General features: G+C 49.3%; 1 protein-coding gene across 1 annotated transcript; it reads right to left on the bottom strand.

The window, feature by feature from the left end:
• Window positions 1-13: 13 nt before the first annotated feature.
• On the bottom strand, window positions 14-15,681 carry SYNGR3 (synaptogyrin 3). The gene is made up of 4 exons (XM_010719530.3): window positions 13,242-15,681; window positions 11,978-12,218; window positions 6,576-6,718; window positions 14-5,065 (listed from the first exon to the last, which is right to left on the bottom strand). The coding sequence occupies exons 1-4, from the start codon at window positions 13,674-13,676 to the stop codon at window positions 4,856-4,858; spliced, it is 1,029 nt and encodes a 342-aa protein (XP_010717832.1). The 5' UTR covers window positions 13,677-15,681; the 3' UTR covers window positions 14-4,855.
• Window positions 15,682-16,584: the final 903 nt, after the last annotated feature.

Below are 16,584 nucleotides of genomic sequence, written 5' to 3'. Positions count from 1 at the left end.
CAGGCTGCTTCTATTCATTTTAAACTCTTTATTGAAAATAAGTTGCAGTTGGTACACAGACACTGAAAATACATCATCACAGATTGCTCTCTCAAAAGATATTTTTTATTATATATTTATATATATATATACAAAAGTTGTAAACATTTTTAACTTATTTCCATACACAGTCCACTTTATACTACAATCCACGTAAGGTTAGTGACAACTGCAACTCGTGGAAGCGGTCTGCTTATACAGAGGTATCTGCAAAAGAACTTAAATTTGCAAACCACATTTGGTATCGGTCTGTTATTAAAACTTGTAAAGAATCTGAGGTTTAAATGCATATTGCAACAAAATACAGGCAGCTGAACTTGGGTTTCAAGTTGGTACAGTGAAGGCCGTGTCTGAGCCTCGTGGGTGGTGGGAGGTTGACACACAGCTTCTAAATGCAATCTAAAGTAGCATTATGAATAAAACAGAGTGGAACTCGACTTGTCTGCTCTCCCCAGGAAGACAAAGAAGGCTGAAAGGAAGTCTGCAAATGTTACACAGCTTTTAGAGAGAGGAATATTGATTCTACACTTTTACTAATAAATAGACAATGAGCGCAGTTGGTTTAATTCTATTCAACTGCTCTCATGGCTGCAGCAGGCAGAAGGGCAGCAGATGTGAGTGGGGGGAATGGGACAGTGCTGCAGAGGAGAGAGAAAGGGACTGATATCTCCCAGTAAAGAGCAGCCAATGGAAAAAGCAGAGATGCCAGAGCTGTCACTGTTGTAGCATGAACTCAGCAGTGCTGTGCAGCTACCTGCAGTTTGCCCAATGGGAAACTCATCTTAGAAAGTGCCTCACCAAAAAAGCAAGTCAAATCCAACTGCTCACAGACATGGTTAAACTGCAGGAGATGGTGAAAGACGTTGTTGGGGAGATGATTTTACTGAGTATTGGTTAAACAAAACTTCTACCTTGCTAGGAAGAGCTTAAGATGCCGGGAGCAATTTCCAATTAATGTCTTTATTTCAAATCCTTTTCTAATGGGTTTAAAGGATAAGTTCATGCACAAAAAAAAAAAAAAAAAAAAAAGAAAAACCAACCCATAATGTGGTTAACTTCAATGCTGAGAAATGCCTGTGTTGTCCCAACAGAGTCTCATAGAGCACATGGATCTGGTAGAATAAATCTCCAGGAAGAAAAGATACTGGCTTGCTCACAGTCTATTCTTTATGCTGAAATTCAGCCCTGACACTACACAGGAGCTGTCAGCACGTGAGGCTGAGGGCAGCCTGGTCAGCTGCCAGATTTCTGAAGGGCTCTACAATGGCTTCTGAGAGCAGCACGGGGCTAGCAGCCAGCAGGGCATGGATTTGCAGCAAAATGCTGGCATGTCTGTAAGGGCTGGTCTGCAGGGTTACAAGGAAAGCAGCTACTGTCCACTGCACCACAGTGAACTTACAGAGAGAAAAAAAGTGGGTGAAAGAAGTATGAAAGAGTGATGGTAAGACAGCCTGAACCTCAAATGAGATACTGCAGGGATCCAATAATTCTGCTGTTACAGCCCATACCTGCACATGCAGTCTGACTGACCCATCATGAAGATGCTATAACAGTTAACAGACAGCACTGGTAACACAGAGCAGACAGCGGGAGCACTGCAGGGCCTTGCAAAGTGCTTGGAAACAGGATGCTGTGCAAGGGGTAGGCATGAGTCATCACGGCCAGGGAGAGGGCTGGTGTCTCACGCTTCCTTAATTAAGGTTTTAATTCAGCAGGGCCTTGTGCTACCAGCCTGGGGGATGAGGAATTACACAGGAGCTGAGCAACAGTCGCCAACAAACCAGGAAATGTTTTTCTTTCAAGGTGGCTGACTGCTGTGTCCAAGGCATGAGTATCTTAGGTGTCGCAGTGCCACCTTAATTACATTTTTTCCCACCCTGATGCAGACTGAGGAATGACTGTGCTGACCTCATCGCTGCTGCCTGCAAAAACTGCACCAAACTGAGGGATGCCTGCCGGCTCCTGCCTGCCCCAGCAGCACCCGGAGCAGGGGGAGGTTTCTCTGGCAGCGTTGGCATAGCCGGACCACAGCCATGGAGCAGCTCCTGCTCTGCCTCATCCCTGCCAGGAAACCCAGGCACCAAAGCCCCTTCCCCTCCTGCTGAGTACAGCACATCCAGGTCCTCACGCACAGCACCAAGCACAATTTAAACATAACAAAGCATTCTGAGGAGAAATGACTGTAATGAGAAGCCGACCTTGAGAAGAACGATGGTGCCTGGTCTGGGGATGAAGCCACAGTTGTGCTGCTGTCCCCATGCCATAGTGGCTGCTCTTGGGTCAGTGACAACGGGGGGTGCGTGGGTGTGTGCATCCATGTCCCACAGCCACGGGTGGGAGGGGTGGAAAGAAAAGAAATGCAATGTAGGCCTGGGGTGCATACATTCAGATGTTGTAATATTCAGCACGTTTACACCACTGATCAGGACACTTCTCGCAGTCAGACAGAACTTTAGTTCTTTACGGTTACAAGGAAACTCTGGAACAGTTATATAGTTAGAAAAAATACAATGTACCGAACAAACATTATCTCACATACAATCAATTTAAACATTTAAATTGATTATAATTTTACTAAAATATTAACACAAGTACTGTTTGTGCTGCTAAAATTTCAGTGTTCCCTCTAAGGAAAATATTGCTACAGTTCTACTGTACCCTGTATTAAAATCTTTTGCCCTTTTATTTTCAGCAAGACTGGCTCTAGAAAAATCACAAGGGTTAGAGAATTAACTTAGTCTTATACTCTACTGGGGTTTGGGTGTCCCCACTCAATGCACAAATTTCTCACTGCTCACCTACCTCAACCAGCACAGGCTGATAGGAGATGCCCCCAGGGCACCTTTCTTGCTTTTTGCATCAGCTCCAGGAGCCTCCTCCATCAGCAGTGCAGCATCCTCCTGCTGCTGCAGGGAGCAGCTATGCTGGAGCGGGGCTGAGCTCTTCCTAATACCAAGTTCAATTCAGAGTGGATGGCAAAAGTACTGGGGGACGTTGTGGAGCTGTCACTGTAAGGAAAAGCTGTAAGGGATGCCAGGTCCCTTTGTCACCATACATGGAGGGCTGGGCTCTGCAGGAAAAAAGTGTCTGAGCTGGGAAATGCCCACACAGCTCCATCGACACTGGGTGCTGCCAGGCAGATCCGGATCCAGGAAAGCCAGTGCTCACTGTAAATGCAAGTTTTAATCTGACCTAAATAGTGGGGTATTCAAGTTATGCATTTTATCACCAATAATGACTGCCTGTGATGAGGTTTGCTGCTTATTAATTAATGCATTTATTTGCAATTTAGCAGCAGAAATGAGCTGTGCTAACGATGATGACAAAAAACTGCTGGATTTTTCTGCTACAAGAACAGCTGGGGCAGTCATTTATCTATTGCTTGTGAGGTCAGAAGGCAACACACAGCTCTGCCAGCAACAACAGTGCAGCGAAGGATCCCTGCAGCCAGGTGAGCCGGGAGGACTCTGCCACAGACAGGCCCACTGCTCAGCCACCGTGCTGTCCTCAGCAGCACCCAGCTCTGCTCACAGCCACTGCACACCCAGCACGTCAGCCGCTGAGCATCTGCTGCACTTTTCAGATTGACTCGGTATTAACAAGGCTGTAATTCTGCTGCTGGAAACCAAACTCAGCCTCCTCCTCAGGCGTTTATCATCCACTCTATTCTCCCGCTATGGGCAAACATGTGCCACATGCACACCCACAACAGACTTCAAAGCCCATCGAGTCCTTTCGGTGCTCGCTTTGAATTCTGCATCACCAGGGACCGCAGTGCAACACACACATGTACACCTGAGGATTTTGCTGCAATTACGACAGATGGTGGCTGCTCCCAGTAGAAAAACACAAGCTACATTCTGCTTCCTAATTGACTTAGAATTTGAGTCACTGAGGCACCCACACCTTTTGTGTTGGCAGCTCTGGGTCTGAGGGTGAGCAAGAGTTCAGTGTTGCCAGTCAGAACTATTTGGAAATTTGCAAACTTCAACAACCCCACAATGAAGTGGAACTGTAACACGCCATATTTTCCATTGATAAAAGCCTATTTCTAATTAGCAGTCAACTATTGCTAAATTCTTTTCCAAAGCAAGTTTTAAACACAACTTTCTGTATCCTAAACCAGAACCGCATGGAAGCATAGAAGCTATTTGGATATTCAACATAAAGCCCAAACTTCTGTGCCCCCATGGCCCCCCGCACCCTGAACTATGTTTGAAACACCCGTTTGGTCGTGGTTTTTTGTACAATAAATATATACAAATAAAAGTAACACAGACATCACTTTTTTCTTTGTAAATTTGGCACTTTTCATGGCCTCTGCTCTCTGTGCTGTACACGAAAGCTCTGCCAGGAGTGGGACTAGCCCAGGGCCAACCACCCCAGCTACAGCCCCCCTCACTGCAATGAGGCCATCTGTGTTAGCTCTGGAAGAACGAGATGAACAACTCATCAGCTACCTTGTTTTCTATCAGGAAAAGGTATTTTTGGCTTTCCCAGGCACTCTGTGGCACCTAGTGCCCAGTGGTGCTAAAACAAGCCTCGAAGAAGGTACCGACTTATCTTCTGCCACATGGAGTAGCGACCTTCTTTCTTCCGACTTAGAGGGAACACTGCTTTTATAAAACCCTTGGACAGGTAAGACAAGAACCAATACCACTGTACAGAATTCACTGCACAACTAGCTAATAGTAAGGAACCCAGCACTGACTTGCCACATTAAGGAAATGGTACTGAATACATTTGCAATCAACCGGTTAACTGTACTGCACCATAGGACTCGGTCTATTTGTACACGGCCGCACGCCCTCCCCCCTCAGTATGCTGGCACTTGGTAACCTTTCGGGTTGGCATCCGAGGTCTCGGTGAACGGGGGACTCTGGTAGGTCTCTGTGCTCTCAATGCCACTGCCAGTGGGGTACCCGGGATACGCAGCATTGGGGTCGGTGGCAAACTGGTCGGTGGCAAAGAGCGACATGTCGGTGCCCAGGCGGTACCGCTGCAGTGCCTTCAGTGCCAGTGCGACCTGCAAGGGACGAAGAGATTTGGGGGGAGAGCCAAGCACCGGGGGTGACTGCTGCCTCCTGCTCCTCCATAGCCATAGAAACCATCGGCCCAGGAGGAGCCAGGTGTGCAGGCATACTGGTGCTGCACCACCGTGCACCGCTGTGCCACAGCGCACCACCTTGCATCAGCACTCTGTGCTTCCCTCTGCCATCCTTTCCCCCTCTCCGTGCCTCCCAAATCACAGAAGAGGCCTCACAGAGATGCTTGCCCTTCAGCCTCCAAACACTGCTCATATTCATGCTGCAAAGCAAAACCTTCCATTGAGACCTACGAGTTCTCCCCATGCAAAACCAAAGCCCACACTGTGTTCAGATCAGGTTCCCGCTGTCATCAAGGAAGTGGCACCATCAAACCAACCACTGCAAGGAGTGGAAGCTGTCCCAGGCCAGTGAAATAGGTCAGTCCTGCAGAGACTCCTTCACCCTTTTCCAGGTTGCAAGTATTCAGGTCACAAATTGTGGGAAATGGAAGCAGCAGAGCTGTGAGAGACCTGCACTCACCTTTATTTCAAGAGGTTTCATTAACAATTCAATTAATTTTTAATTGACAGACTCGGGATAAAAAAACCTGCCCACAGACACCAAGACTGGCACAGCCTTAGCCCCCCTTGTATGCCCCACGGACAACGAGTGCTCCCCTGCTGTACACTTATGGCCCTTTGGCATTTCCTCTGGCCCAACACTGTTTCCCTGGCCCTGGCACCAGGGCAGCGCTAAGCCCAAGAGCTGCAGGCACTGCTGAGCACAGGCTGGGTCTAGCAACTGTCTGCAATGGACCTTATGTATTTGCTGCAGCATTTTGCACCTCTCCTGAGGAAAGCAGCAGAGCAGATAGCCTGGTTTCCCCTAAGGGCTGCCAAAATCCCCCACAGCCCTCTGGGACAGGCTCATCATGGTGTACTCCTGGGGACTCATTTGCTTCAAACCAAACTGCTCCCTGGGGTCTGAAATGAGGGCAGCATGTGGGCAGCAATATGTTTTTGATGGAAATGCAACTTGCTAGTTGCAGGAGAAGGAGAAGTTTGGAAGTTCCCAGGAAGAGGGGACTGGAGCTGGGGCTTCCTGGGTAAGAAACCACAATTTCAGCTCCCTGCAGAGGGAGAAGGACGAACTGCAGATTTCTTCAGTACAGCCCTTCACCACTCACCAGGATTCACTTCCCCAAACTGTGCCCCAGATTCCTCCTTCAGCCCGGTGCTGAGCCCGTAGTAGGTTTCATTTCTCCTCTCCCCAGCCTAGCTCTGAGTTGGGTAGTTTCTGTTGTAATTAAATCTGTACCCTGTGGATAGGCACAAAGCCCAGCTCCGGGGATAAGTATCTGCCCCATGCGGTGCTTGGACCCTCACCATGACAGTGGCAGGCTACACTTGTACCATAATGCCTTGGGTGTAGTGCTGTACCCCTACATAAAGAGCTGCAGGTCTCACAAGTAGGGGTAGGGCCCTTGAAAAGTCCAGAAGCTGAACTCACCCAGACAATGATGGAGAAGAAGGAGAAGGCAATTGCTGCCCGCGCAGCATCTGCTCCTTGCGAAGCCCCTTTGCTCATTGTTGTCCGCTGCCACTGGTTTGCTAGGAAGCAGAAGGCTACAAACCACAGGAAGGACAAGAAACCTGGAGAAGAACAGAGCCAGTCAGTGCTGATACTGCCATCACCTCATCTGCTCCAAGAACCCCAGAGATCTGGGTGTTGATGCACGAACATTGCTATCAAGATATTCAAACAGCAATAGAGGTCCTGGGTGCCTTATCTTGTGGCATGAACCAAACAGAGCTATTTTGAAAGAGGTGGATTTACAATTGCTGAAAAAACAGAACTGGAGGGAACCTGTAGCATCATCTTGTCTGTTGCCTATCTTCAGTTTAGCTCACCTAAACCTTACCTTAATCTTAAGCCTTGCAGGGACAGCACAACCTCTAGACGGGACCTTCTTGCACTTGGTGGGACTGCAGCCTGCTTGCAGACACCAAGGTGCTGCCAGCCCACTCCCCAGCACCCTGCTGTGCTCACCTTTTGTTTTCTAGACACCTGTGGCTTTCAGAACCTTAGGGCTGGGCACTACACAGCAGCTCAGCAGGTGGAGGGGGCTGTGTGCCTCCTCTCAGCCTCACTGCGCTTCAGGGATCAAGCGAAAATGCTCCAGTGATTATTTCTTACTGGAACAAAGGCTGGCTGATCAAGATAGGGCTGCAGCTCCTTTAATTCAATCACCAACCAACAGCATTGCCTGATGTCAGGGAGCTTAGAACAGTCACAAAGCTAGCCACAAGCACACACTGTAACAAGCAGTAACACTTTACAGTGCCATGAAGAGAAGCTGCATAACCTGGAGCCTTCCATGATGCTGTTTTAAGGGCCTCCAGCTTTCTGAGCATCCCCAGCACAAAGCTCCCTGCATTTGCCAATGTGCACACAGAGATCCAGGCCCAGCAGCAGGATGCTGAGCTACAAGCCTCTTCCCAGGGATTATCAGCACATCAGAGTGAGCAGCCACACTGCCAGCCCCGTGGGCATAGCACAGCCTGGCCGCAGGGAGAGGAAAGCTCCCCCTCTTTATCTTACCAGCTCTTAAGTACAATAAAAAAATGCATGCTCATGTCCAAACACTGTGCAAGATTTATAAGGCTTCTTGCCTTTAATTTAGAATTTGTGCCTAACTGCAACTTAGGAAAACACACTCCTTGTTTCCTTTTCTTACACAACTGGACCTGGGGAAGATGCTTTGGACAGCTTAGCCAAGCCAGGCTCTTGATCTGTCCTTACAGCAACACGCCCTCCAGCTAGGATCACCCATAGCTTCCTCTTCCAAATCCCAGACTAACAAAACAGCCTTTTTTTTTTTGCATAAGATGGCTAATGCCTGCTACCAAAGCCACCTCTGTATACACATTTTCACTGTCGAGATGATCCACCTGTCCTCAGTGGTGAACAAGACCTCCCATGCTCACAGAGCAAAATTCAGGAAGAAGTTTCTTGCTTCAAATCCACACATTTCTGGACACAGCGGTATTGGGAAGATGAAAGACCAGAGATGAAATGTGAGAGCAACTCATAGCAGGTTAACTCACAGCATTATTGTGCATGCTCAGGGGCATCCTTCCTGTGGGGCCATCCACAAAGGGACAGTGAGTTTCTTCAGCAGGATTAAGCTCCATCACTGGTTTACAGGGAGAGGAATTGTTTGCAAGGATCTCAGTGCCACAAAGCTGCTGCTGTGCCAGAGCCATGACACAGGGACTCCCCACCGCCTAGTGCTCTAAGCCCCATCTGTCACTGGTATCTTCCAAGGGTTTTCAGGACTTAAAATGACATCATCCACATCTCTGACCGTGCACCGGCTGTTGCAGCTATTGCAGCTAACAACTTCCTCTGCAACAAAGATACTGGAGCTGCTGACCCGCCCAGTGCTGACTGCTGGGGTTGTGATCTTCAGTGGGAAATGCCTGGATGGTGTTGCTCCTGCTGCTGCCCACGTGCACCTCACTGAGGTTTCACAATGCACACAAGCCTCTGTCATCAGAGCTGACATCAGGGCAGCTCTGCTGAGTTCCTGAGAAGAGAACTGGTTCTCTGCAGGCCCTTGGAAAAAGGGGAATGCAGTATTGCTGCCAGTGGACAAGACAGGGTCAGGTATTCAGAGCACCTCCAGAAGTACCGTGCGGTGTTTATGCCATTTGAAAAGCTGACACATGCCTGTGTGTGAGATCAGACTTCCCAGTGAGCTCTAGGAGGAACTATTTTTGTTCTGTACCAGCACCCGTTTCCATTTGTGATCATGTTCACCCTCTGTTAGCACTCCTGTGTGATGAGACTCTATGCCCAACACTGTGACTCATGCCTGAGATCACTGCTGCCTCCTCTCACCTGCACATCCCAGGGTCCAGGCTGTGCTGGTGCCAGCTGGGTCATAGCTTCAGTATATTTCCAGGATCAAGTGGAAATGGGTATTTGGGAGGTGTAGGTTGATATTCATGGATTTTAAGACCCTGAGGAGGGGGTTGATCTGACAGTGGGTTGCTGTGGCCACAAGCACTGCTCCTGACTCCTGGTGGAAACGTGCACAGGAGCAGCTCTGCACCCTCCAGCATACCAGAGAGAAGGAAAATACCAGGAATAGCTGTAAGAGCCAGCAGATAATTATAGTTTTAGGATTGCAGACAACAGAGTGCAAACACCAGGAAATATACATTACAGTCGTAATTACAGCCTGGTTCCAAGCAATGCACATCTACAGGAGCAGCTGTAAGAGCAGATGGAGGATAAAGTTGCAAGTGCCACTGACATAGCACTGTGGCTGTCCTGCTTGTTTGTTGTGGACTCAGGGACTGCAAGAGGCAGAGCCCCCAGTGCCCCGTGGGGCAACCCCACTGTGGGGACAACCTCTGTACTGCAGGCAGCTAATGCTCCTTGTACAGCTGGGGTGGGAGCAGCAAGCTGTCAGTATAAGCCCTCTGACCCACCACTGATCCTCCCTCCTTCAAGTGAAAGGAAGCTGTGGGTTAGCAATTAGACCAACTCCTCCCGTGACCTTCATAGGCAGCAGCTGCCACTTCTGCTTCCGTGCAGCCAGCACCAGGCAATGGGGGAATCCAGGCACTGGGACAAAAGTGACCTTTTCTCTCATCCCACCCACTCACTACTTGATGCTCCTCACCCTCCTATTTCCCAAATGCATTTTCAGCAACGCAGAGATCATGTGCAGAGAAAAAGGATGAAACAGTCACAAGTAGGAGGAAATCAAGAGCCAAGGAGGAAAAGAAGAGGAAGGGTGCAGTGTAGAAGTCCCACAGATAAAGTTACTAGAGATTAATACAGAGGCAGTCAGTGCAAATAACTTGCAGTTTGCTCTCTATCACATATTGGCTCTGAGAATAGAGAGTCCACGGGCTGCAAGCCCCAGGCTGCTTGGGGTCACATGCCAGCAAAACCCTGCATTTGATCTGTGCTGCAAGATCTGCTTCTGGAAGCAACCAACTGCCTGGAGTTTCTGCATGAGTGGGTGTACAGGTTACAACAGTACAGAAGGTTTGGGGCAGCTGTAATTTTAGAAAAACGAAGGCACAGAAATAGGAATGGAATAAGATACAGTGGGCATGAACTCACCCTGAGATCTCCCACTGAAATGTGAAAACTTGCAGCAGAAGGGTGTTTTGCACACCAAGGGCACTAGTAACAGCTCCACATGCACAGCTCTGGCCACTCATGATCAAGAGAGACAAATACAAGCTGAGGTATGAACTGCAGGCATGCGGAAGGGCACAGAGAATCCATCTGGTGTGAGGAGACATGCAGTGAGGCTCTCAATCAGCAAATGAGAGCTCCAAGAAGGAGTTTGATTAAGGTATGAAGCAGGATACATGCTGCAAAAACAGGGTCTGGAGCCAAAGAGCTGGAGGTCCCCTCCATACCCATGTCCCGTGCCGAGACCCTCAATTCAAGCCTGCACAAGCAGCAGGGGAAGGTCACTGGCAGACACTGGCAACCAGTTGAGTAAGAAGTATGCCGCCGCTCACACATCCCTCCCAGCAGCACAACTCGCCTGTACGTGGTTTGCTTTGCAACATGGAAGTGGTTTGCCCGTTTTCTACCAAAAAGCATGCAGAGGGGAAGAACAAGGAAGGAAGAAGGAGCCTTGCAGGTGACACAAAGCACTCGAGAGTAGCACACTCATCCCCTGGTCCCAGTACTAAAGTCAGCACTGGCAGGTCAACTGTATTTGAAATTTGTGGATGGGGAGGATTTGCCAGGACAGAGTCCTGGTGCAGTATTGAAGCCTGTCCCATGAGCAGAGCAATGCCTGTGGGCAGAAGCCCATCTTCTGCAGCTTTCTGCAGAGCCCCATGGCTGTGCATACCAGGTATGACAAGGCCAACAGAGGAACAAGGCAGAGAGGGCCCCATTTCATACAAGCCTGGCAAGGGAGAGCGCAGCTGCTAGAAGGTGAAAATCAGGGAAGGATCACAGCCTCACACCAAGACACACATCCAGGCAGAAGATGGACGTGGACACTCCCCTTCCATTTGAGTTGAAGAGCTGCAGGCAACAAGCCCCACAGAAAGGGCTGTAAATAGCAGCTCACAATGGCTGGGCACCAGAGCTCTAGCACCATGGAAATGAACTTTCCAGCAAGGAGAGGACATTCTTAACTACAGGCAAGCATAGGCAGATGATGATGGATGTTATCATCTGGGAGCAGAGAGTCATCAGCTGTGCTTGTGCTGGATAAATCACCTTCAGACTTTGCTAACACAAGAACCTGGAAATCAAGAACATCAGCTGCAAACTCAGCCAGAAAACTCCCAGAGCAGCCAAGCAGAGGACAGTGTCTCCCAGCGCCACACAGCCCATCAGCTCCTGTTCATTTGGCTGAGTCAAGGGCTTGGGACAGCACAGACAATCCACGTGAGTCCTTGGGAAATCCAGAGCTACTGGCAAACCCCAGCTCTGGAGGCAGTGAGGGATGGCAATGGTGTCTTAGCTCCTGCTGTAGAAGCACACTTCTGCTTTGTGCAGAAACACGTGCACAAAGTGAAAACAGATCCAGATGTAGTGATTTTTGTTAAGAGGCAGAAACAGGAGATGTGACAGGGTAAAATGTGACTGCCAAGCTTTTCTTCCCCGAGTGACCTCGGTGATCCCAGCTTCAGAAGCAACACAGGTGAGCAGGACACCCCACTGACCCCAAACTACCACACATTGGCTTCCCCACTGCTGAACTAGACAACCCATCCTTCTCCCTGAGACACGAGTTGTGCCATGCCCTGAGAGATGAGAGCAGGACTCAAGCACGGAGCTGCAGGCACAGCAATGGCCCTGCACACCCCATGGAACCAGCAGTGTCCATGACAAGCATAGCAAAGCCAAAGTTGTACCTGAAAAGCCCAGGTCCAGCAGGACAGCTCGTTTGCGGTCCTTCACGCTACTGATCTGCTGGAACTGGAGGTCCACAACAAGGAAGAAGATGCATCCAAAGAAGGCAATAATGCCAATGGCAATGCCATAGCTGCAGGCACTCTCATTCTCGTTGAAGATGCAGTGTAGCTCAGGGTCTGTGCCATCCTTGTTCACATAGCACTCGTTCACAATGGAGCCGAACACCACGATGGAAAAGATCTGCAAAAGGAAGGAGAAAACACAACTTGCAGCTGCTTACATTTAACTCTGTTTTCCAACAGCAAAATAATTGGATTCACTCTTGTGAGACTCCACAGCAACATGGCATCTGTTAGATAGATCCCCACACTCAGCTGGCTGGTGGCTCTGTGCGATGGGCTAGTGGGTGGCATCTAGGGCTCCAGTTGCTGTGAGCCTGTTTGTGTTCAGTGGCTTGGCCTGTGGTGTGTTTTAAGAGATGGGAAAGGATGGGAAGAGAAAACTAAACAGATTGGTCAGGTCTCTGAACAGTCTTTCTGCTTGTGCTGCTTTGCACCATCAGACTGCAGTCAATGAACCCCCTTGTGTAACTGCAGAGCAGAGAGAAATGAAATTACAGATAATGGAGATGCTGAATGCACACTGGAGGGTGGATGGGGTGCTTGGGGACACAAGGAGCAGCTCACCTGGGTGCCATGGGAAGGAGGAAGAGGTTACAGTTGTGCTGCCATGCAAACAATGGGGCAATTCAACCCCAAAGCAGAGACTGAAGGATGCAGTGCCTGCATCTGTTATGCAGTGACCCAGTTCCAGCCCTGTAAGGGACAGTAGAGAAGGAGCTCGCTGGTGGCTGCCCCATTCCTGCTGCTGACTGCTGGGACCCATAGCAGAGCTAAGAGTAGGGCCCCAGCCTCCCAGCACACAGCGACGGAGAGAAGCAGCTGCCCCACAGTAGCTTCAACTCCAGCGCCCCAGGGCTTTGCCTCACATCTTGGCTGCAGAAAGGGAGCTGGGTCATAGCTGGGTCATGTGGCTGTGTCCATGAATGCCATTCACAGTGCTGCATGCCTAGATAAGTCCCTTATTCCTCTCCAAAACCAAAGGCAGCAAGCAGAAGCCACAGAACCAGCTGCATTCACTCTTGCAACCTGGGAAGCACTGTGCTGCTGCTTCCATTGCTGGGCTTAAAGTAGCAAGACCTGTGGATGCCCTTGCACCACACTGTGCATCTCTGATCTTGTTACTTGCTGGATCCCTGCATACCTCCTTATCCTGCTGGCTCCCAGGATGCAGCCAGAGGCAACGTATCCAGGCAGAGACCACACAGCTCCTCACTGCTTTCTCTGCAGTCACAGCCCTGTACTGAGACACAAGAGTGAGACAAGCGACAGCCAGATGCAGCAGCTCACAGCCACCTGAGTCCACGGCTCTTGCAGTAACTGCCTGCTGACACTTCACCTTGCTCCCTAGTGCATAGGGGCAGCAGAACCAACAACAAATAAACCATTCAGAAAGCTTCCAGCACACTGCAGTGTAATGCTGTGACAGCACAAGCAATGGCCACGTCTCTCCCCTAGCTACCCTGCAGCATTCCACATGGACAGCCCTTCTCCCTCTCCTCCACACTCTTCCCAGCTGGGGTGAAGTTGGAACAGAGGCAGTTCCAATTGAAGCTACTTGCAAATGCAAATGTCTCATCAGCAAACCTGTCTTAGATCCTCTCCACTAACTCCCCTCTATATTGGAACAACAAAGAAGCACATCTTCAAGAGTGCAAACATATGACAGATTGGTGCAGGGTATTTTCTTTCTCTGTGGGGCGTCATCTGACATAAATGATGAGCAGAAGCAGTGCTAACAGTCCCTAGAGAACATCCTGCCTTAGGTGTGTAAGCAGCTAGCAGAGCACCTGCCCCACGCTCACTCCCAGTTCCATAAACCCATGAGCAGGACAACCAAGGACAGAGTTCATCTTTAAACTGTCAGCTAGGAGCTCACTCCTCTTGCACTTGCAAGTTAGCTCACTGCTGGGCCATGTTGGATGATGGAGATGCTCTAGGACCTGTCTGTCAATTGAGCAGGCATCCCTACTTTCCTTCCAAGCATCCCTTCATCTTCAAATTTAACCAAGGCCTGGGGTTCTTTCCCCAATCCTCTCAGCCCCAAGCACCACCACAAGCTCACTGCTAATGTGAGTCACTGCCTGCAATCACACCCAGCTTCTCGCTGTCTCACCGTGATGGCCACATCATCATGTAAAGAACAACAGGGCTGCATTATAAGAAGAAAGCAACAAACAACAACAAACAGCAATAATAATTTTCCCAGAGCTTTGGCAGCAGCTGTAATATCAGCAGTTGTAAAAATCTGTTCATAAATAATGCAAAATTGTTATTTACTATCAGAAATAGCAGCAGCATTTATAAAACAGGCCCTGGAATAAATGATGTGATTCTGGAAAACATGAATAATTGAGAACCTCTGATTCCACTGGATTATTTCTCTGGCAGGCCAGTGAACTTGCACTTAGCTTCTCAGATAAGTGTTTTACTAAATCCTCCCAGGATTAGCAACCTGCCTTACTTCTTGGTGCTTTCAAATGCCTCCCGTGCTCACAGCCTGGCTGGGTGATGCAGTACCACGGTTGCCCACAGAGTTGGTGCTGCTCCTGGGGAAAAGCAAAACCTATGGTGAGCAGAGCACATCAACAGGATCATGGCTGGAAGGCAGGATCAGATACCCAGGTCTATAAAGGAGGATGCCCAAAGAGCAATCATGGAGGAGCACAAAAAACAAAAGGTGCCCGTAATGCACACAGCACACCTGAGACCAATGCAAGTGTCACCAGAGATGGTACTTGCAGATATCCTACTGCTTAGCTTTAAATTCCACTGAGTTTTGCTCTGTTCAGTGCAGAGAATTGCACTTGTCTTGCAGCTGGGGCATCCCACAGAAAGGGGCTGAGAGGCGAGACAGCCACAGGATGCACAGCCCAGCCCAGCAACAGTGAGTGGATGTGTTTGATGGAGGTACTCAAACCATCATGCTGACTGAAGAACGCCTGTCAAAACAAGCTTGTCAGTGAGAACAAGTCTTTCCATGTTTTTTTCTCCCTCTCCTCATGATTGATATTAATTTTCTTAAAAAACAAAACAAAACAACTGGTGCTGGTAATTCTCATTTTAATGCGAATAGACTTGGTGTTGTTTTACTATGTGTAGGTTAAAAGAAAGTTGAGGAAACGGGTGTAGATGGGGGAAAAGTAAAACCCACAGGATTTTTTTAAGTTCATGAAAAACAAGTGCCAGTCCCTAACTACCTCCACAGCCCTCGCTTGCTCAAGCTCTCAACCTGGGAGAGAAAAGGTCAGACTCTCCACAAGTGGCTGGAGAACCACTCTGGTTAGGAGGATGCAAGAAGAGCTGTACACACTGCAACACAGATGAGCTGCTTGTGCAAATGCAGAGCTGTCCAGTATCCCCGAGCAAGAAGGAACACTGCCAGGCAGCAAGCTCTTCTGTAGCACGGGACAAAGGGGTGTGAGTACAGCAACCTATGATGGGGTTTGAGCACAGACCATGACTCTGGAAAACAACTGCTACACAGATGAAACCAGAGGGCTTTGAGCATCGCCCTATGACCAGAGCTCCAGTGGTGCACCCCAGGGGCTTTGGGACAGACAGGTTGGTGGGCAGCACACTGCTGAATGACAACTAGCTTTCTTCTAAAGAAGAGAAGGAGCAGCCTGCTGCAGGGCTTGCTCACACCAGGTTTTTGCCGTCTGGATACGGGTGGCTGGCCAGGCTGCCCTGGCTTGAGTCTGCCATCACACTTTGCAGATATACATTCCCTCCTGCAGCATGAGTCTGCCGGACCTCAGACCTGCAGGTATTCTATCCACACTGCTTTCAGCCTTCTGTCACCCAGGCACCTGAAATGTGCATATGGAGTTCTGACAATCTAAGCACAATCATCACAAGGAAAACAAAAAGCAAGAAACGCGAGAGCATGAGCTGAAAGCACCAGTGTGTGAGCTGTCAGCCATTTTAAGGTAAGATGTTTCCAGTGTCGATGCACTGTGCTTCAATCGGGGGCCTATGAAAAAACACTGCCAGAAGGTGTGGGGTTGTAGGAGACTACAGAACCTTGCTTTGATTACACACACAAGCAACTGCTAATGTCAACATCAAGGGAATTTAACGCATGGAGAACAATGATCTACCCCTAATTCGCTCTGCAGTAGCTCTCAGTCAATGGTGATAGGCACAACCCAGATGGACAGAGCCAGCACCAACATCAGGGCGAGCCCTTGTCAGATGCTGCCTTCTCCAGCCCCCTCTGCTACTTGAACCATCCCTGAGTGAGGATAGGCAGCAAACAAGAAGGAAAAATTACTGAGGTCAGACACACAGGCCACATCCTGCCCAGCACTGGGCATTTTAGCTCCCATTGGGCCCTGGGCTGGAGCTGCCCTGTACCACAAGGACACCCTGCTTGGATCTGGGCTGCACCCGAGTGCTTCACACCCTCCAAGCTCAAATTCTGGGGGAATCTGGTCCCCTGTCCTCTCCATTTCCTTACAGCTGTCAGTAACAGCAAAGTTTTC

This window comes from Meleagris gallopavo, chromosome 16, assembly GCF_000146605.3.
Source record: "Meleagris gallopavo isolate NT-WF06-2002-E0010 breed Aviagen turkey brand Nicholas breeding stock chromosome 16, Turkey_5.1, whole genome shotgun sequence".
Taxonomy (NCBI): Eukaryota; Metazoa; Chordata; class Aves; order Galliformes; family Phasianidae; genus Meleagris; species Meleagris gallopavo.
The sequence above is the reverse complement of the archived record's forward strand: the minus strand, read 5'-3'. Positions and strand labels throughout refer to the sequence as shown.

Coding starts and splice junctions, on each gene's coding strand:
- SYNGR3 (XM_010719530.3), bottom strand. CDS start 13,676: ATGAGACATTTGCATTTGCAAGTAGCTTCAATTGGAACTGCCTCTGTT. Junction 12,219..13,241: donor GGAGCCAGCAGGATAAGGAG/GTATGCAGGGAT, acceptor TTCCTTTTGCAG/ATCTTTTCCATCGTGGTGTT. Junction 5,066..6,575: donor TCTTCTCCATCATTGTCTGG/GTGAGTTCAGCT, acceptor CGTCCCTTGCAG/GTCGCACTGGCACTGAAGGC.